Raw genomic sequence first — 22,684 nt, forward strand, 5'->3', positions numbered from 1 at the left:
TTTATTAAAACATAGGCAACCCATCTTATTCTTAATGTAAACAGTCAACTATAGGAGGAATAGAGGGACATAGGAAAAGGTTTCACCAATTTCTCTGTGATGTTAAACCAGTATAAACTTGTCTGATAATTACATGTCGTATGCATCTGAGAAGTTTTCCTGTCAAACAGACATGGCTGCTAGGGAGGCATCAGTCTCCTGATGCTCACACTGCGATGAGCCAAGGACATTCCTTTATCTCTTTCCAAAAGGATCTTTTCATAACACACACATGCAGAGAGAGAATACAGAGCACACTAACTTCCTGCGGAAATCAAATTCATTTTTTTGACGGTCACTGTCGACCTGACGGCAATGAAGCATCGGCCCTAAGCTCCACAGTAGCAATCAAACATGCAGCAGAGTAATTACAAAAAGAGGGGGGAAGACGGAGAATTGATGCAGTTTGTCAATTAAGGTTGCTGCAAGGTGTTTCTGCGAAAGGTTAACTTCTTCATATTCTCTGCATGCTAAATTAGGTCAATATTGGTCCAGTGAAGAGACGTCGTCATTTGAAGTTGGACAGTAGGCTGACTCATGCCATTTATTTATTTTTTTTAAAGAAACAAAACAAAATAAAAAAATCTATATTGACAGATTTAATGGAATATCATGATGAAATTTAAGCTACTCTTCTACAAATTGCTTTTTTTGTTTTCAATATATTGCTACTGCATTGTGATCCCGAACAAATTTGTTTTCTTTGTAGTCTTAAAAATCTGCTACCTACATGGGCGATAACCTCTCCTAATTGCACCGCAACACTTTCACCCCTGCTGAAGCTAAGATAATTACATGTCAGCTAATAAAATCTTATTGTTAAATAAACTGCACACCTTTTGTTTCTGCGAATGAGCACATCCACAAGAAGGAGACGTGGAGAAAAAAAAAGCACAGAAAAATTGCAGAGAAAAGTTCTTTTATTTATTCAAGTCGCTGGAGATGCTCATCATCAGCGCTTTTTCCGAGCCATAAATAATTTGCAGAGAGAGGTAATATTCAAGCTGGCAGAGCCTTAGTTGTGCATCTTTAATGGAAGTTTTACAGAAGCTGAGCCAGTTCTTGCATATGCTGCTGTCACCCATATGGAGGAAAAGGAGACAAAAGGAGCACAGTTGGCTTGTCCTATCTTTTTATAAGTCCGCCGACACTTAAATGCTAGCCTCAGAGAAAAAGCGGCACAGGGGGACATAAACCCACTGTGGTTTTAGGAGGGAAGATAATGACTTTGCCTGCATTAATTTCTTCATCAGCCATCTTGTTTCTACAGACAGAGTGGTTATGAGTCCTTCTCTGAAGGTCCTAGCTTATATGGATGCCTTTCTGTGCATAATTTTGGCCCTAACGGTTGTTGTCGACAGCACATTTTGCGAGTCGGCAGCTGTGGAACATCTGTTTATAGGTAATGAGTATTTGGAAAGCTACACCTCACTTTACCTTTAATGGCTTTTATTGGAGCGCACTGATGGGAAAGGAGCTTTAACTTCTTGTTTTGTTGGGATTCAGCGAGAAGATTCCCTCAGTAGGGTCAGAAACACACACACACACACGCACACACTCAAACCTGCCTCTGGCTACAGACTCAGTGAAGGCACATGATGGATCATTAATATTAACTTTTTAAAGCAGAATTCAACATGCAAGTCAATAAAGAGTTCATTATTGTTATAGTTTTGACTAAACATTCTCAACGGCAACTTTACTATATTTCAACTAATTGCAAAGGATGCGGCACAAACAACTTTCAGTCAACATGGAATGTTTCACAACTGCTGAATAAACAAAAAGATTTTTTTTACTGACTTCTGACTTTTGTTGTCTTTCACTCTCAAATGAAAAGTTTTTGATCTGCCTTCATTTCACTAGCTCCAGGCACTGAGAACCTGCTTTTGTTTTTTTTTTTTGTTTTTTTACTGTATTTACTTAAGGTGCAGATTTGGGTGTGATTTGAAAACCTGATGGCCTTAAAAGCTGTGGTCACTTTAGACTAAGAGAAACAAGTTCTTCAGGGCACCTCTGCCCAAACAAACAGATCTCCTTTAAGTTAATAAGTCATTTAAAATATTTGCTCAGTAATTTAAAATGAGATGATCATTTAAGATAGAGAATATTGGTCATATTGTCTCCACAGTCCAATTAGAACATATTCTACCCTGTGGAAGTGTTCACACAAACTTTATTTTCCCCATTTTGTCATTATACAACTACCTGTGTGTAATTTGTTCTCAGGATAAATACAGTTGTGTGAAGATGTCAGACGTCTGTTTGAGAATACGTTTGTATTTACATCGTTATGGAGAGAGAATAACACCAAAATGGCCAGAAAAATGATAGAGATGCTTAAATCAAGTTTAGGCTACAAAAGATTACTATAACATTTAATCGTCATATGTATCAATGTCCAATCCACAAAGTAGAAGTACGGCCCAACTATAAGGCTACCAAGACATTTCTGTCCACCTGCACTGGGAAAAGTTTGACTCAGGAGACCAGCCAAGTGATTTCCATTCATTCTGGCGGAGCTTCAACTGTTTTGCAAAGAAGAAAGGGCAAGAAATTCTGTGTAGAGATTGATAAGGCATGTAGAAAAATACCCTAGAACCTGCAGGGCTTTTAGGTTATGTCTCTAAATACAATTGCAATACTCTTAACTTGTACTTAGCGTGTCTATATATATATATTTTTAGTTTTACTTTATCACACAAATGTTCTATGAAATATGTTAAGTTTGTAGGTTTAAAAAGAAAATGAATATTCAAATATTTCAAAGGCAAAAGACACATTGATGTGTTAAATGAACAGACATATAGTGAATTTCTGTCAACTTTAAAACAGTTTTTAGTTGTAATGTTCCTAATTTGTGGTATTTGTTCTGACCTGCCTAATTTTTTATTTATCCTGTGAGCTTGATGAATAATAACCTTTTGTTTAATGTGCATGCTGCTGCCAGAATTAAGCATAGACCACTAATGAAATCAGCTGAAGAGTTTTTACAATTGCCTGCATACACCCGGGCTATATATTTAGGAATGGATTACTTTTGAATATGTAAAGATCTGAGCTTTCAGGGTTAGGTTTAGGGCTGAGGGATCAGTTTCATGTGATGTGCTGCTTGGTGGTGTTATTGCTCTGCTCTTCCAGCTGGTGAAAAACAATGCCATCAGCATGACTTGTTACCTAAAAGCCTTTGCCTGCGAACAGGTGAATAGCGCAGATCAAAGCACCATGAAGTGCACCAGGAAGGAGAGAAAGATAAGCAACATAAAGAGCGTGAAATAATTTTCCATGGACGATGACGTCTATGTGTGGCTTCTGTGAATTCTCTGAATGCAGAAGTCCATTGTCATAAACTTTCTTCTTCTCACAAAGAAAAGATGCTGTGATCAATGTTTTTATTGCCAGAAATTAGTGGGAACATCTGTTTGTGTGCTTGCAGAAAACTAATTGCTCTTACCATTTCGTTTGTTTTTGCAATGTGGTATTTGGTAGAAATGAACAATCTTCCTTGTTATGTCATTTGCCTTGCACAAGTCTATAGGCTACACACACATAAACAGGCCAGCATCGAGACACCAGAAACAGATATACTATCATCATGTTCTGTTAAATAAGTTAATTTATCTGGTGGTTTATGATTGAGGGCTATTAGGACATAACAGAGCCTCAGAGCTAATTGTTGGCACATCAAGCATTTTCTCTCCTCACTTCTTTGACATTTCAACTTTAAAATATTAATTTTATTGAGACGATCCAGGTTGCTCGGGGTGTGACAGAATGATTGAAGACTGAATAATACATTCCTGCTTCAGCGGCAGCTCTTTCCACAGATTTTGAGCAACTTTCGAGCATGTAAGTAAATTGTATTTATTATTTTTATAGCCCTTTTCACAGACAGAAATATCAAAAAGTGCTTTGCAGTATATTACAAAACGCAAAACGCCACGTACAATGACAGTTAAAAAACATGATAAAATAAGGAAGGGTGGAGAGAATGCAGTAGGATCCTAATTACCTAAAAGTCTGCAGAAACAAATTCTCCTTTTAAGAAATTAAATGTTGAACTCGATCAGAAAAAGTTTAGCATCTTTCCATCTATTTTCTATGCTTGCTCAGAGCTGTAGGGACATTGGAAGAGAGACGGGGATAGGCAGCCAGTCCACTGCAGGGCAACACATGAAAAAAACAACGAAAAAAAAGACATAAATATATATATGCAGACTCAAGTTACCAAACATTATTTTCACAATTTGGAACCATGGGAAGTAAGTACCCAGAGAGTACACACACATGCATGGGCGGCTGTTCAAACTCCATGCAGACAGATCTTATTCCAGGTTTCAAATCCAGGAAGCTTCATGCTGAAAGGCTATAGTGCTAATAACTGTGTCACCATGGAGACACATTCATCAGAATGAGAAAGCTGTTATGTTTTTTTTTTGTGTGCGTGTAGAAAAAACAGCGCTGCATAAAACATCAAGGTTTGAATCACAACATGCTGCAAAATTTGAGCTATTTCTGGTGCTGCATAGTTTAAGAGTCCGACACTCATCATTGCCTTGATTTAATGATTCCTCATTGCATTACCAGATCAGATAAGGTATGATGGCTTCACAAAGCAAAGACTAACTTTTTGTAGTATCCATCTGCTGAAATGGATACTCTAAAATCTTTGTAATTTATTCCAAAATCAATTACAAAGGGTAGACCCTAAGCCCTTCCTCCAGAGTGTATACCAGGTCTAATCCTATCCAACATCTACATTCATAATACTGTCCATGCTGCTGGAAGTTTCTTTAATCAATTTATATGCTAATGACAATATTTTATATAGATCTATTGGAACCCTGAACACTTTACTATTCATATTCATCTTTATACATCACCTTCTTCCGAAAATAAGCAAACCCAAACTCACAATTTTTACTGTAGCTTACCACAGACTCTGTCCTCTCAATAATTCATTGTGAATGATGTGAAGTTTCTGATCCATGGAGCTGCTTATGATTTGCATGTATTATTTTTTGCTTTTGTTCCTCTATTATGGTTATGTTTGTACTATTTGTTTTCTTTCTTCTGACCCAAAATGATAATTTAATTATTTCAAAGGATAAATAAAACCAGAATAAATAAAGACAGAAGTCTTAATAATACAAAAAACCTGAATTATGGGCATCTTTTTTTTCTGCAATGAGCACGAGACATGCAAATAATTCTGCTTGGAAAATGTATAAGTTGCCCAAAGAATCACTAAAACCCCCCTCTTCTTAAATCTCACCTCAATGATAGCCCCATCAGGTTGTCGGAGGAAGTGTCTGTATCTTTGTTTCAGGCCACTCAGGTACAGAGTTTGGATTACGACATGAGTGCTGGTCTCGCTCTCCGGTGGCAAACCATCCTCAGTGTGAGGCTCATCACCGGGGGCAGTGGGGCTGGAGAGAGAGTCCTCTGCTGTCCAGATAGAGTCATAAACCGCCACCTGCTCACCACAGGCAAAATGAGAGAAAGATGGATGGCATTGTTCAAGTCAGATACTGATAAGTGTTTTGCTTTTTTATGATTACAATAAAGAAATGAAATGGTAAAAAAACAAAGCACATGATAAGGGAGTCCTAAGGGAACTGAAGGGTAGCAGGTATGGGGACAGGCTGCGTTTGTGATCATATGAGCGGCATGATCCAGATTGCCGCTTTGTTCATGACTCCTCTCTGTGTGTTCATGTGCGGGGCTTACACACCTGTAATGTGCTGCTCTTCCATATCAGGGTGAGACATGGGAGCCAGCGGGGCATGTAACATGTTATATAGGTCATGTAACTCGAAGTCATCCATGTGTGAAGATCATGGAAGCTCATTCCCCTCTGTGAAAGTGTTTATGGCTGAAGGCTGGAATGTTGATTTATCAGATCTCTTATACATCAAATCAAAGAATTAGCAAAATATGTATTTACAAAAAAACAACGTGCAATATTCAACTAGAAAGGAAAGTAATTGTGCTTTGCGTTTTCACATCTTAAGGGTTTTAGTGCCTTGGCAAAACATTCCTATCCCTCTAATTGTTTTACCTCATCACAACCACAACCTTTAAAGAATGTTAGAGGGATGATAAACCCATGTAAAGGTATGCATCATTTTTAAGTGGAAAGAAGATATTTAGCATAGTTTTTTAAATATTTTGAAACTAAAACTCTAATACGTTTTGCATATGTTTCCACTAAAACTGCAGCTCCTTTTGAACATTGAACAACTCTTTACAAATGTTTATATCTAAAAAACTGTTCATTTTTTTGCAAATTCTTGGCTGAAGACACAATGTTATGACCACCCTGTTATCAATTGTTATGATAACAGGGTGGTCATAACAAAAAGTTATGACCACCCTGTTATCAATTGGAGTTTGGTAGAACTTTGTTTGAGCCATTGAGGCTACCTATTGCAGCTCTGGTTGTATATTTAGGGTCATCTGAGGGATTAAAATGAACAAACTTTCAAAACAAAACTACATGGAAACTTATAACTAAAGAATAACATGAATATAAAAAACACAAAACAAATATAAAACACAAGGTAAAAGATTATCACATGAAATCCCCCCAAAAAACAAAACAAAAAAAACCCCAACAAAAAACACACATTGAAGTTTGTGGTTGTGACATGATAATGCTCAGGAGGTATGGATACTTTTGCAATCCACTGTTAAAGCCATTAAGTGAATTTCAACCAGACAGCAGGCTCACAGTAGTGAACACTACACACACACACACACACACACCCACACACACACACCACACACACACACACACACACACACAGACACACACACACACACACGCACACACACACACACACACACACACACACACACACACACACACACACACACACACACACACGCATGCAGTCAGAGTCATAAAGAGAAGAAAGTTCTTCAAGGTGACCCCCTAATTGGCTGTGTAATTATGATTCGTTTAAAAATACAGAGAAAGAAAAAAAGGTAAACTCATTCAGTGGGCCATGAGTGGCAGGGTCAAACTGAAGGAGGGGCGGCGTATCAATGTCACCCTCATACTTATAAACGCAAACACAACTCTAGGCACTTCGCTGAGAAAACAGTGGAAGCCATTACCAAAGTTGTAATTAGAGACATAGCATAAAGAGCAAGGCAGACACCCCAGTAAGTAGAAAGGCCCTCATTGTCAAAGTGTCAAAGAGGCACAAAAGCAAATGAGAAAAAGACTGAAGCATAGTATGTAAGAGAGAAATAAAGACAGAAAGAGAGAGCAAGAGAGAGAGAGAGGGACAGAGAGAGAGAGTATGTTTGGTCTAGGGATACAGGAATGCATCTCTTCCGTCGTAATTTAGACTCATTAGAGAAATCGCATCAACTGTGCTTTGCTTCAAGCTTGGCCTCAGCCCACACTAGTGGTAACTGATTACTTGAATTTCTTAAGTAATCAGCACCTCTGCAAGGCAGTAATCAGTCTGTTTGGATAGCATGTGTACATTGATGTTTTCTTTTTCTTTCTCTCACACTCTCTCAGAGAGTGAGAAAGTTGGATTTCTTCCAATACAGTCATGTTCTTATTTGTGTAGGAGTGTGTACACTATTTTATTTGGAAGATTGTCCTAATACCTGATTCACAGGTATCTGGCAATATTTCAGTAAGACCTGACACCTGTATGTCAGGTTGTGAAGAAATTTGATCTGCTTACATTACAACTCAAAAACAAAACTTTTGAGTTAGAACAACTTATTTGTTCAGACTCTTATGATGTACATATAAACTAGTATTAAGTGGCATTAAGGTGAATTACCTTACTGCTGTAAATGACTAATGATTCTCATTTCTGTGCCACTGTGTGGCACAGAAATGCACAACTGCTTTGATGCGAAAGTTATTTTTGGTCTTGTGAAAATCATATAAACAAATCTTGAATTATTGATGTCACATCCAACCAACATTTACCAATTGGTACCAAAAGGACACAAAATGGGTCACAAAGATGGAATGGCATGGGGTTAGATGCATTATCTAGTTTGAGCTGCTTTTCTTAATATCTGTTTAAAAACCGATATCTTTTTCCTGATATGTTTTTAAACTGGAATCTAACTTATAGATTTTGTATTTAACTAAGCCAGACCTGCACCTAACAAGAAAACATGTGATCATTACAAAATTCATCAGGAAATAGTCACGTGAGTTCTGGTAGCACGCAAGTTAAAAACAATGTGATATCATCTCCGTACCATGTGCATATTATGTGAGGCTTGCTTTGCAGAGAATCAACTTCACAGCAATGTTTTTCTATTGGTCCAGGGCTAAAACTCTAACAGAAGAAAATGCTCTAATGCATAATAAATCTTCGAATTTAAATGGTCTCGTCTCACAACTTGCCTTGTATCTATAGTCCAACAGATTGTTAGAGTTACGTAATATAAAGGTCTGATACAGTACAAACATACAGTACTGGTTTTCTGGTTGAGGTTGTCATTCGATTCTTAAGTATCGAAACAAATTGTAAATGAAACATCTTTCTCTTCCACTGGCCACATGTGTGGTTGTGACTCAGTTATGGCCCTTCACCAGAGTTCTGAAAACCAAGCTGTACAGTGATGATAGAAACACTATGCATTCCGAGTCTATGCTATACGTCACTTTGGTTAAACACACCTGCTCAAATTCTCTGTTGTGGTTGAGCAAGGGTATGTTTTTTGGCGTGCATGAAAATAGGTTTGTTTTATGTTAGCCATGCTACCGTCCTACACTAATTAGCATGTGAAATCAAGTTGACAAGATTAGACAAAAGCTTGAAAAGGTGTTTGTGTGTTCTATTTGGATGATGCCATTTCATGCAATGCACCATGGCTCTCAGGAAGCATCACTGCTGAGACACAAAAAGGAAAGAGCATTAGAAGAGGCCTGTCTGCTCAGCACTACTCTGTTCTGGTCTGTTGTGTTACGTTATGGTGCTACTCTGGCTTCTAGCCCCAGCTTGAGTGCTCTCTCCACTCCACCATTGTTCCATTTGATAGCACTAAGTGACTGATTTAGGTTCAATGCCTGCATGGAGCAGACAGGCCAGCTGTGGGTTAAGCAGATAGCATTCAAGTGAGTTAACCCAATTCAAACCCAATCAAGCCAGGATTTATTGTCGAGGTCTGTATTTAGAAATCTGATAGAGTCTACATCAGTCATTTGACTTGTATCAGGAAAGACGGGTCTTGTTTTCTTTTAGTGGAAGACTATAAACGGCAAACCATGTTTTCCAGCAGGGACATAAATTTTGAAATTTGCAGACATTACCACAAATCAGCATTGGAAGAGAAGGAGAGGCACAGGATCAGGAAGTGGGGATGGTGCATCTGCTGTTTGACTCCATGGTTCACCATATAGCCTCTTTTTTTCTGGGGGAAGATGCAATTTCACACCCACCATTCCATATCATTGTGCAAATGATGAGGAAAAAACATCAATCAGACTGAATAGAAGAGCATTATATTTACAATACATTATGACTTGTCAGTCATTTGAGTGTGGAGAAATATTTCTCAGACAGACCATTTAAGTGGAGCACTATTTTTGTAGATTTGCTATTGTCTCAAATGATGTACTAAGCAGTGCCTATGATGTGTCAAAAGGCTTTAGATTATTCTCCCTAAACCTGGCCTTTACCTTCTCTGCTCTTTCTGGTGTGCTATGTGAAAGAGCAGAGCTGCAATGCTGTAAGTTCAATAATGTTGTTTACCAAAGACTTTCACAGAACAGCTGAAATTTTACCTACATTACCCAACAAATGAATTGAACTTAGTTATGTGACAAATGAGGGGAATTGTTTTAGGGGTTATGAGGCAAAAATACTCATTTACTCCACATTTTTCAGATTTTTATTGTGAAAAATATTTTTTTCTGTTTTCTCATATTCTCATCTTTCCACTTGAAAAAATATATGTGCTGCATCACGTTGTTATATTGCACAAAATACATTCATGTTTTCAGTTGTAATTCGGGGCAGTATAGCTACTTTTACAAGGCAAATTGTCTGACACTTTGTGTCATGCCAGTTCTTAAGTGCATGTCTGCTATTGACTCTCATGGAACAGCATTCTTTTTTTTCTTCACTTTTTCACAGCGTATCCATCTGGCTTACCCTGCTGACAACCAAAGCAGTTCAACCTCAACCTAAGGACCTTGTTGTAAGCCTCGCTATTCTTCAGTGCTCAAAACAGTGTGTCAAAAAAGGAAAAGGACCTTCAGGCAAATTAGAAAAACATTCACCGTTAAGAGATGCAATTATTAATCTACCTTTTGGAATACTGACATGGACCAATCAGTGATTAATAAACACAAACAAACACAGCCCTAGGTAGAGTTAATTTTGTGAACTAAATATTAACATTTTATTGAGAAAAGTCTTGGCACATGTCAACCAGTGTTTATGTTTTAAGACACATGTTTGTGCACATAGTCTACGGTGTAAATTACGTTTGCCTGCTTGGTACTGAAAGGAGGCAAGACGGAAGAGTCTGCACCAGCAGGCGAGCTGGCTACTGTCCAGAACAGGAGCCTAAGGCACGGACAACAACAGGCTTGTCAAGCCCTCTGATTGTTTAATGATTGATCCAAACTAGATAGCTGTCATAATCAGTTTATGCATTTTCTTTCCAAGATGTACCTTGCCGTGTTTGATTTCAGCTATTTGCATGTTCCTCATGTGTCAGACGTGGAACTCCGTCATCTGGGATTATAAGATAAGAACAACCATAAACCAGGTTTTCTGCTAAGAATAGTTTGCTTTGTGTATCAGTTGTAATATACAATTCGGCAAGTGTTTTATGACATGTTATTTATCAGCCTAACAGAGCTTGAATAGCAAATCGACCAATGTGTGATTTGTACTGTACATGTCTTCCTGCCTCCCAACTTTCTCTGCCTTTCCGTCGACCACTTGAAAACGAAATTGCTGACCTTTCCCGGGTCCTGCCACCCGCATCTTTTCCAGCTATTTCCCAGCCCTCGCAAATTTATGCTGTGAGAAGGCAGGAGTTTTCTCCACTGACATGATCCTTTTGGTTTGTAGTTCTGTCCCACTTGGCTTTAATTTACAGTGGGAAAATAATTAGAATCTCACTTTTGCAAAGAGTGGAGTGAAAATGTAAACAATGCTTCCCTGCGGGCGGGTGCTTCATCACTTTGACAGGTGCATTTGAATTTGCCTGGGTGGCGGACAGACTTGGTTATTTATGTGTCAGTCGCACATGAAAGCCCCGGCTGCGGCTGGAGTTGGGACTGACACTGTGGAAGGGGTTGAAACTGTGTTCAGTGGGTTTAGATTTGGGAGAGTATAGGGAATGCTGCGAGGTTCTGAACTGGAAGGTTACAGCAGGGCTATTCCCCTTGGCAGTCAGAGGAAGGCAAAAGGAAAAGGTAGGAAATGAAGTTAGAAAAGAAGTTTTGGCTGTGATTTACTGTTGTCGTGAGGAGACATCTTGTGATGAAAAGAAATATATGTATGTAAATAATCTTACTAATTCAGTTATTTTAGGTGCAAAAACCAGGAAAACCTTGTGGTTGTTCTTAAAATGTATCTTTCTGAGCTTTATGAATGTTAGAATGTAAATAACTTTATAAAAACACTTTGACATAAACTGTACAATCACAGTCATTACCATTGCTGTATTTTTACGGTTATTTTAACACTCAAAGATTGACCTCTGCTCCCGTTTCAAGTCTTTCACAGCCTCTAACAGGTTTTCTTCCATGATTATCCTCTAACTTTTATAAAAGCATTAAAAGGTTATCTTTGCACGTTTACAACTATGCCTATAAAGTGCATTAATATGCCAATTTTTCTGCAAATCACAAAACTAAAGGTGTCCCAGCGGGACATTTCCACAGACAAAAAGAACAAAAAGCTCAAAAAGGAGCATCAGTGATTGTTGTGAAGTGCGTGAAGAGGTAGACTGAGTTACTTCTTTTGTCCGCAGATATATGCACACACACACACACACACACACACACACAAAGTAGCACAGTAACACATGCTAACACACACATATCTAGGCCCAAAAAACAGACAAAGCCCCACACAGTGAGCCAACGCATGCGTGCATCTCCAGTGCCTGCGGGCGCTTGAAGCTGCAGAGCAGGGAGAGGGGGAAGGGGGGACTGTAGAGGGCTGTGGGGTGATAGAAAGGGTGCGTGTGTGTGTGTGCAGTGGGGGGAAGTAGCATGGTTAGGGTGTGTGCGTGTGTGTTGGAGGGGTGCAGGCGAAGGGGTTGAGGCAGTTAAAGCTATAGAGAATCAATCCCCTGACTCCCTGACCAAACCATCATTTCAAAAAGACCTTGTCTGGGTTTAAGGCCTGATCACAGGTCTGATGCCACAGGAACATCTGTGGCACATAGAAACACACAGAAACACCAACCAACACATAATGTCTGATACTAACTAGAAAGCACAAGGATAGCACATTTTGAGTTATGGACTGAATTAAGATCTACCTAAGAAAACACTTTGCACCATGTACAGTTATATTAGCCACCTTATTGGGAACACCTGTTGTATTCCTTAAAGCAAATCTGCCAATCATAAGACAACATAATGCATTCAAAACCAAATGAGCATTAGGCATCCAACCACGTAGACTGACAAGGTAAGAAAATTTAAGAGATTCCGTACGCAGCAAGGTCGAACTTCTGTTTCTGGTTACAGTTATTACTGGTTACAGCCAAGGTATGTGGGATAACATCTCTTAATGTGCTACATGTTCAAATTACAGCAGCATAAGACCAACCCCACATAAAGTCAACCAAGGGTAGGAAGTCAAGGCTCCAATTCACACAGGCTAACAGAAATAGGACAATAACAGATTGGAAAAAGTTACTTAATCCCATGAGTATGCTGTTTTAACTACAATATTAAGTTTTCAGAATCAGAATTCCATATAAACAACAACATAACAGATCCACCCAGCTTCTTATCAACAGTTAAGGCTGGAAGGTGTAATATGCTGATATTGGTGGATATTTTATTGGCACACTCTTTTTCCGTCTTTTTTTTTCCCCCAAAAGGCACTTTTCTCCCAACGAACGCTTTTGGAGATACAGTCCAGGAAGAGTAGAGACGCCAAACTTACAATCTTCAAGGGAACTACCATTAAAGAAGCAGAAACCTCACTTTAAAAGAAAGGGTCACTTAAATAAATAACTATAACAGCATTTGTCAGTTTCACTATGCTACCATTTACATTAAGAAGTGGCCATGCAAACGGGTAAGATGAAGTAAATTTCCGCTGCCCATTCTTACTTGGTTATCCATGGGGTTTATGCACCACATACAAATGCAAAGCCAAGACAGGCCACAGCACATTGCACATGGCTGGGAACAGACCAAGACCATAAAGCATAAAGGACCAATGACATATATGCATGGATAGGCCAAGCAATGTCAGCCATTAGAACAGAAATAGATACGCTATTATTGTAAAATTGGCCAGTATGTGGCCGGTCGGCAAATATAATTGGAGCAGCTTGAAAATGGCATGGATGCACACGGTCTGTGTTGGGCCTGATTTGGCTGAAGCAAAGGTCTGTGTCTGGTGAAACGCACCATTGGACAAGACAGGCCACCCATTCATATTTGCATGGAGGGACACACACACACATGCACACCCATATATATATATATGCCCATATATAAATGTGCGCACACACATATGCACACATTGACAAATATCTTGTATGCTACGGCAGTTTTCAACCACCCTCCACTAGTTACTCTGCCTCCAAAGCAGTGGCTAGTATGGTCAGTCCTGAATGGTTTGACCTGAATAGTCACAATTAAGATGCGATAAAAAAGAAAACTCTAGCCAAAAGAAGTATGCAGCAAACTGGACTCTGAGAGAAAAAGAATATAAACAAAACATAACTGTATTTACAGTCAGAATAGACCAGACAACTTTAAAGAGATTATGCATTGAGATAGCATCTGCCAGTGCCTAAGATAATCCAGAAAATAAGATATGCATAAATTGCTGTTACTAATCTCCTTAGCAAAAAAAAAAGAAAAAAAAAGCTAACTCCCAACCTACAGTAAACAACTCAGATAGCAGCTCAGCTTTTTCTTCCATGCCGTTTCTGACTCACACAAGGCCCTAAGGTGATCACTTCCCCAGGTTTGTTTTGAGGCACGCTGAAGTTTACTGGATGAAACAAGAGGGTAAGTTCTCATTTAAGCCCTCACTTAGATCATAAATGGCTGACAGTGAGGCATTATGTTGTCAAGTTTCTTCAAGTGATAAACATTGAAAGGGCTAATTTAAATTTTGAGTGCAATCCATATGCAAATATGTAAGTTCAGATCTGCCACAGCATGCCCAAGCCAAATTCACACAAGTTCACAGATGCATGTGCACTCATGCATTAAGCCACTGTGAATTTGGGTTGTAATATTAAGTATTGCCAGAGCCAAGCCAATAACATCCCCGGTGCTTTCCACTGAACTAATTCAACATTAGTGGCATGCCTCCTTCAGGTAATCCTATTGTGGCGCAAAAACATGTTTCCCCTCACTCAAACTACGCCGCGCACATATCTCAGGATGCCATGTTTAATTCTTTAAATTTTAAAGGGCCCGGATTCATATTAAGATGCTGCAGACAGATGCCAAAGTTCAGGGTTGCCTTTGATATCCAGAATTTGAGTTTGGAGTAGCTTCAACCTAATCAAGCCTCGGAGGCTTGAGGTGATAAGTATCCAAGCCAATAACCTGAATGAGGGCTGGGAGTCAGGGGCATGCCTTCATTCGCATGCTTTCTCTCTCTCACTCTCTCATGCATTACTTGTGCAAGTGCGTACACATATCCACACACCCCAGGACACCCCCTTTAACGTTCTAAGTAAAAACCCCTCATAGAAAAGTAAGAAATCTCCAAATATCTATCCCGTCCTTGAGATGTCATGAGGGGCTGTTAAGGCGCGACACCTGTCACGATCGCCAGGACTTCTTCATCCCCTCGGGCCCACAGGAAGCGGCCAAGGTCAAGCTCTTTAAAGAAAAGGAAGGGAACGAGTAGAAAAGAACTGACTAACGACAGACAGTCACAAAGTATCAGATCTGTCAAATCACAATAAAGCCTGTTTGGAGCCAGAGGCTGTTTGTACAACTTGTATGTTGGGGAATGCGTGCCATACGTCTGTATACAAAGTATTTATCTAAGCAAGTGGGCTGCATCCTCTGTAAGATTTCTTAAGTGATAAAATCAACTTGTTTCCCTCAATAATCCCTCCTAATGTTTAGCTTGACAGCATTCTATGCGAACTGCACTGATCTGATCCAGATGATTTAGCTGTTAAAACTCTATGGGGGTAGTTGAGTTATTTCGCTGTGTTGCTTCTTTCCTAAAGATTTTTCCCTTCAACAGTTCAATTTGTGGCCATCTGTGTCATATTTTGTCATATTATGGGATGGCAATAAAACAAGTAAGAATTCTTCTGCACTTGGCTTGTTTGGGAAAAGAAGGAAGTGAGAAAGGGAAAAGTGACTGAAAAGGTCCAAACCTGGTGTCAATTTACCTCATCCATCTGCTTGCGTTTTGATGGGTACAAGAGAGTTCTCTTATTTTTTGATAAATACCTCATTTCTTTATGGAAAGAAAAATCAAGTTTAAATGAAAATAATTACATTTTTAATCTGAATCAACCAGAGGTATGCATAATTTTGAGGCTTAACTGTGATTCTTTTAATTCTGGCACTTTTTTGAGCAATGTCAGGTTGGCTCTCAGTGCAGACTGACATAATCTATAAAATCTCACACAAACATATTTTTGTCAATAAAAGCTTTCAACAGAGGCAAATGCATTTGAACTTGATCTGTTTATTTTTCTCTTTTTTTATTTCATCTTTTTTTTTGTAAACCACTGTGCACCCCTTTCACACATTAGTGCCTAGGAAAGTCTGTGACCTTTTCAGGAACACTGGCATGTAGTCTTTGCAGTCATATCTCATATTGAGCTCCCTAATGCTCTGAGTGTGGCTGCTGTGCTTGCTGCTGTGTCGCTCCTGTCGCTGCCTGCTTGCAATTCCCCCAGGCATTTTGGGCCCTCAGCAGTGTCCACCACACACCCACCCACCCACCCACACACACACAAATCTCCACTGTAATGTAATTGAAGACGCAACCCAAATGTGACATACACATGCAGGACAGAAGAGAGGTATGCATGTAGATAATCACACATACGGATATGCATTTTGACTACAGACACACTCGGTGAATCCACAAACTGAGTGCATGAGCAGGTTTGCATCAACATGCATGCAGCCAAGCACAACAATGCAAAAACTAATTATAAAAAAAAAAAAAAAAACACTCATACATTTAAATGCCCACACACTGCCCACATTGCTCTGTGGTAGGGGTTACAAAGGTTGGGGAGACAATGTTCAACCCAAAAATTACTCACAAACCGTCTCTTGCTAACACACACTTACATGCACACTGAGCACAAAACTAGCTGTCTTTGGACATAGAAAACCGTCACAGTGCAAATGAAACACTTGGCTCTTTCTCTGACTGTTTTCCTGTGTTGCTGTTATGGGTTCCTGCTCAGGAGCTGGGGGTTCTTTTGTTACATGACAGCGGTTCCTGTGTATCCTTTCACAGCCCACTAATTTGTCCGCCTGCTTTCTTCCTCAGTGCTTCTTCATCCATTACTTAAGTTTCAGCTAAGCATCTCAGGTGGTCTGTATTCAGGTGCACTGAGTACTATTATTTAACAGGAAAAGACTTATAAACTAATATTTGAGTTTAACCATTTTAATGAAAATCTCAATTTAGGGGTTCTTGGATCATGTAGCTGTGTAGACATTTTGCTAATTTTAAAACTGGTCAAAAAACAGCAGTTTATTAATTGAGATGGCATTTTTTTATTCTTCTACATGCTTAGTTTCTGCCAAGATGAACCATTCCGTGAATAGCAACTCCCCGGTAGCTCGGATAAATACATATGAAAAACGTGAAATTAGATTTAAGCTTGCAGGAAAGAAAAAACAAAACAAAAACATATGTAATCCTTAATTCAATTGCTGCAGTTGCCATACTTAACAATTCCCATAAAATAAATTTTGTTGAAGTCAGTTTAACTTACCACCATACACGATGAGGAAAAGGAGGTTAAAAAACATAAATCGCCAAATTTCACTCTTGGAGAGTGGCATCTCATCTTTGCATCACGTGGCCCCAAGGAAAAAAAAAACAGAAAAAAAAAGCCTTTTGTCCTACTATTACACATTTAATTGCAGTGTGGTTTCTAAACGGAGACGGACACTTGATAGGCTTTTGTCACACCAAACTACAAATTTGCTTTTCACTCTCCACCTCAGGTCCGATGTTGAGCACAGTGGATCGTCTGTGATGAGGGTGTGTTTATTCTGAAGTCATTAAACAGTATTTTTTTATTGTTGCATGAAAAAACTGTGAATTTTGAGTGAAATTCTGGCAGCACCTTAAGAATATTTGGATGTTCTTAAAGTGATAAACAAGGTGAAGTCAAGTAAACTAAATAAAGAAGATCCAGGACCCTGAACAATGGACTTTTTGAAAAATATTCAGATGTAATTTTTCTCCCGATTGAACTGAAAGTACCCCAATTAAAATTACACTGGGTATTTTTAATTGATATCTGTGACATTATCCTTATGTATTTACTTTAGCTTAAGTTGTTTGGCACATTTTTACCAAGCCTGCTAGAAAGTGCAGCGGGGGGCTGGAAATTCATCACTGCTATTCCAACATGTGTTGTTTGACTCTCAACAGGTTTACACGCCTCCAACCACGCTGCAGTTGCAAAGCACCTTGGGTGTTCCCAAACTTGCCCGCTGGTGCCCCATTACCCAGACACAGAGTGACAAACGGCGCAAACGTACTCAAAATGTTGATGCAATCAAGTTGAGAAAACATCTCCAGGGCCTCCCATGCAGCCGCCCTCTCTCCCTTTCTCCTTCAATTATAAAAATATCACCACCACCGAAAGGAAACTTTGAATTAATAGCACAAAGATATTTGCAGCAGGTAAGCTGATGGGGCTGCACTCTGTCATTGTCAAAGCTGTGTCTCCAACAAAACAGTTTGCATACCTGCCTAAGTATTACAGAAATTAACACCTCCCTTGCAGGTACAGTAATCAACGGGGTGACAGGAGACAATTAATTAGGTCCATCTGCATCACTGCCTTTACATAATTAATGGGGCTCATTACCAAGCTGAACTGAACCACTTACATCCACAGAGCCAGGGTAGTATAGAAGGGTAAAAAAAAATAAATAAAAGAAATTGTCATATGTTTTACAATTCATGTGTGAACTAAATTCACACATGAATTTAGTTGTTTTTAAGTTTTAAAGCAGTGAAAAAAATCACTGAACTTAGTCATTTCTGCTTTTAAGGTTGCATTTTAAGGTTGGTGATTGGATGCATTTTTCCCCCTTTTATTGTTCCAGAGCTGGAAGGAAATATAGAAATACTGAGATTTTGCTGAGTTATTTGTTTTAACACAGCACATTCAGGAAGTGAGGTTTTATCTGATTATAATTACCTCTTATGTTGTTTGGCAGAGTTTAATTATGAGCTACCAATAGAAAAAAAAGCAATAAAGTGTTAAAAGTAAGACCAGCTCCATGATGAGAAACATGTGGCTCTGCACACTGAAAACAAATTTTATTTGGACTCTTTGAATTAGTTTTTTTGTGGCCTTTTGCCACAAAAAAGGTGGCAGTCACAGTTTATGTGCTTTTGTCACAGTTTTAAAGGTCAAATGCTATCAAACTTTGGAGTAAAAAAAAAAAAAACTTGGTTGACCTTGGAAATCCTTGGTTTCTCAAAGTGAATATGTTGATTTTCTGATGGGAAATTGATCCTCTAAACCAGTAATACGCCGCTCATCAAATTTTCCTTGATGACGTTTGCAGCAAGCTCACAGCATTTTGACTTTATATTTATTTATAATATAATTGATTGTTAAATTACACTTCACTATATAATTCGAAATAGATATACTCATGTATCATAATCTATTTTTTAATGGCGATATCCCAGTATCAAATTGGAATCATTTTTAAGCTCAACAGACAAGCTTAAAATAGTTTATAGTTTAATAGTAAATAGTTTAAACTATAGTTTAATAGTTTAAACTATTTAAACTATTTAAACTAGTTTAAATAGTTTTCATTTTAAATCAATCAGTCTTTTTAGTTGTTCTGAGTTAACAACAGTCATCAAATTAGCCAAAACAGACAATATTTGAGCTTGTTTGCCTAAGATAGTAGATGTGAAAAATGTCACATTTTGGGAATGCGTTGTTAATAACAAAAAAAATGAAAAAAATACAGTGCTGCAGTCTGCAGCTGTTCCTGGGAGTACCTTGTTTTCCTCCTCCTTATCCCTCCTTTCTCTCAATGAGCTAATGAAGGCCTTGTAGCCCACTGTTATTAAAATTACGCCCTTGCCTCTGATATTAATTGGGTCCATAATAAGGAATGCACCAGATTCATTATCTAATTGCAAGGGCACATTTGGAATACAGTTTCTGAAATGTATTTTTAATGAAAAACACTACTTCCTGACCTAATCATATCAACCTTATTCTATCTAATTAAGAATGCAAAAAATCATTAGAGTTGCAAAATATTAGTTTCGGCTCTGTCGGGCTTCTCCTTTCCTTTCCTTCATGAATATATTTTTTTCCCCCTGTCTATGATAAATAGTTAATGAGGGAAAAATGACAGAAATTTGCATGTAGGCAAATTAGTTTAATAGGGATATGTCTTTGCTGACTTAGGAAAGTGACCCTTTTGCACAGAAGAAATTGTGACAATAATTATAAAATAATGGCAAGGCCTATCTTATTTTGATGAAATATTGTCGAGTTTCATAATATGAAAATGTTAAGCTGTAATAAACCTAAATTTTCATCATGGCACACAATGTGTTCGCATTTTATCATAGTAATAACAGCAAATTAGGTGCAATATGACAAATGGTGGAATTGTTGCTTAGCAGGGAAGAATACAGTAATGGAAGGATAATAAAGAAATGTACCACAGCAAGCGTTTCCCTGATGTTGTTTGCTTAATAAGAGGCTTTAACATAAAACACACACGCACAAGAAAAACAAAAAAACTGGTCTGACACACTATAAGTATAGTCGGCTTTCAATAGACATCTTTTTTCCACACTGTTTTTTTCCGTTCAGTTGAAGCATACAAGGAGTTAACTAAAACTGAATTTTAAATGTATATACACATCAAACTTATGTCAAAATTGTGATCTTCAATTGGATTTCTCGCTTATGATGAGAGTGTTTTGGACTTTTATTGAACTAGCTTAATGTTCAGTTCAAAACTACAGAAATTTATGTTCACAGCTTTTGAGTTGAATAATCTTAACAAAGACTGCATTCCTGACTTTAAATTTCACATTAAGAAAATCTTATTTTTAATTATAAGAAAAAAAATAAAATAAAATACAAAATTTGTTTCATCATTCTGCTTGTGGAATCCAGACGGACTCTGAAGAATCTTTAGGTTAATAGGTAGTCAGATGTCTAACAGACTCAGTGGTGGTTCCTTCGATCAAAAACAGCATTGTTATATTCAAATTTTGCTAATACTATGAGCATGCTTAGACTTAGCCAATAGTAACACTATATAAATACCACAGATTACACTGAAAGGTGTCTACAGTTTGATCACTTCATTCCATGCCCCTTATCTCTCTAAGTCACTTCTTCAGTCTTGCAAAGATTTGACATCTGTACACTCGGCACCACTACACACCCCGATGACATTACAGCTGACCTTTACCGGGCTGTCAAACATCTGAGAGCTATAATTTCAAGAAAATATACATCCTGGGAAGTTGCCCTGCCTGACACATAGACAGCCACATGAAGACATGCCGGGTGTAACGCATCCACGAAGTTCACGTTGTGTTTTGATTGAGCGGTCTTTCTTTAATGGAATATCTTCCAAAATTGGCTTTCATAGACTAATCAGGCAGCGCGCTAGTTGACTTTCTGTTTTGGTAATTATCTTGTACTAATTAGAATGAAACTAAAGACCTCTGAGATGAATCTCAGCATTCTCAAATGTAACTAAAGAAATGACATGAAATCAGTCCTTGCTATACATCCTGGTATGTGGAATTTCTCCTATAAAGTTACTAGTGAATATTGAACTACCGTAACTATTACAGCTATTGTAACAGTAGTCCTAAGCTGCCTTCAAATTGACATTCGATCCCACTGCGCTTAAGATTACTTGTGTTGTACTAACTAATCAATCATCTAATATTCATGACCTTACAGATTATTATGACTTTAATAAAACAGTATTTTATCCAGGTTATCTCCCAAGATTTTATTTGGAAAAAAAAAATGCGGAGGGTCCGCTTGGTGTTGAGTTTACCTTACGTCTCTCTCCATTGAAGCCTCTCCACTGCTCTGCCTTTTTGACAATGTAGCTGAGCTCCTGATTTGACAACTCGAAGTCTTCAGGCAGGAAATACACACCCTCTTTGGCGGTGAGTCGCTGATAGACATCCAACATGCGACCATCGTTGTGGAATCTGGAAGATGTGTTGAGAAACAAGTTAAGAACAAGGTAACGTAATTCCAATTTACTAAACTTGGCTTCTGAGAGTTCATATGCTATAGGAATGCTAGACAAAGCAGAAAAGGCAACTTTGCCAAAAAAGACTGACTGACCGGGTTTCTCACTGAAAAAAATAAAAAAACAAAACAAAACAAGAAAACACCCAAAAACACATGAAATCTTTATTGATCGCAGAGGACATATGGGTGATGCTCTTTAAAGTCTAATACATCAAGAGAAGCAGCAAAAGGAATCAAACAAATTGGCCTCTGAGTAGGAAGTGCTTTGTTAACACAAGCTGACTGTAGCTGCGTCCATGCTTGGCTGGGTGTCTGCGTGGTTTTACATCTTTTTAATGTGTGGGAGTCAGATCCTGGGATGTTCTTCGGTGTTAATGCCGAGCTTTAAAGATTCCAGTTGCAACGATTGTACATGCGTCTGGAGAGGCTGGCTTGAGTCACAAGAAAATGTTCTGCAGAGCAGAAGGCATATTGATTGATACCTCCAGATGAATGCACACAACCAAAGTGTTATTTTTGTTTAGCCACACACACGGGTTGCATGCAGCCAACCTCTAAAAAAGAAACACCATGTCTGTAAACAAATGCTTTGGCCGACCATCAAAACTGGGAGACCTTGTGCCCTTCCACAGAGATTCTAGTCTGTCAAAGGGTAATCAGCTCTCAAATAAAAACAACATCAAGGAGACAAGGCTTTACACAAGGAGCTGCTACAGAGCTTTGAACTCAGCATTATTCCCCATCGCTCTTGGGAGAGGAATGTTTGTAGAAGCTTGACCTCAGACACAGGAATAGCATACAATCATTTTCATCCTACACTTGAATTTTGCTCTTCATTCATTTATGCGGTTGCTTTCTTGAAGGAATTCACAGTCTTGTCTTTCGTGCTCCTCAAAACAGATTAATTTTGCTGTGCTGGAGGATCCCTGAACTTCACTGCAGTGTTCTTAAATGTGTGGGTCTGATCTAGGTGATGAGG

The 22,684-nt window shown here is 38.5% G+C and overlaps 1 protein-coding gene across 1 annotated transcript in view; it reads right to left on the reverse strand.

Annotated features, from left to right (window-relative positions):
• Positions 1 to 22,684, reverse strand: part of ofcc1 (orofacial cleft 1 candidate 1) — an 84,370-nt gene that overhangs the window by 2,554 nt on the left and 59,132 nt on the right. Inside the window, exons 22-23 of the mRNA XM_055037446.1 lie at positions 21,500 to 21,659; positions 5,315 to 5,515 (exon numbers count right to left, since the gene is read on the reverse strand). Of these exons, the coding sequence (XP_054893421.1) occupies positions 5,315 to 5,515; positions 21,500 to 21,659 (361 nt within the window). The remainder of the gene's footprint in view (positions 1 to 5,314; positions 5,516 to 21,499; positions 21,660 to 22,684) is intronic.

The sequence above is a fragment of the Poeciliopsis prolifica genome, unplaced genomic scaffold (assembly GCF_027474105.1).
Source record: "Poeciliopsis prolifica strain line A6 unplaced genomic scaffold, Auburn_PproV2 SCAFFOLD012, whole genome shotgun sequence".
Classification (NCBI taxonomy): Eukaryota; Metazoa; Chordata; class Actinopteri; order Cyprinodontiformes; family Poeciliidae; genus Poeciliopsis; species Poeciliopsis prolifica.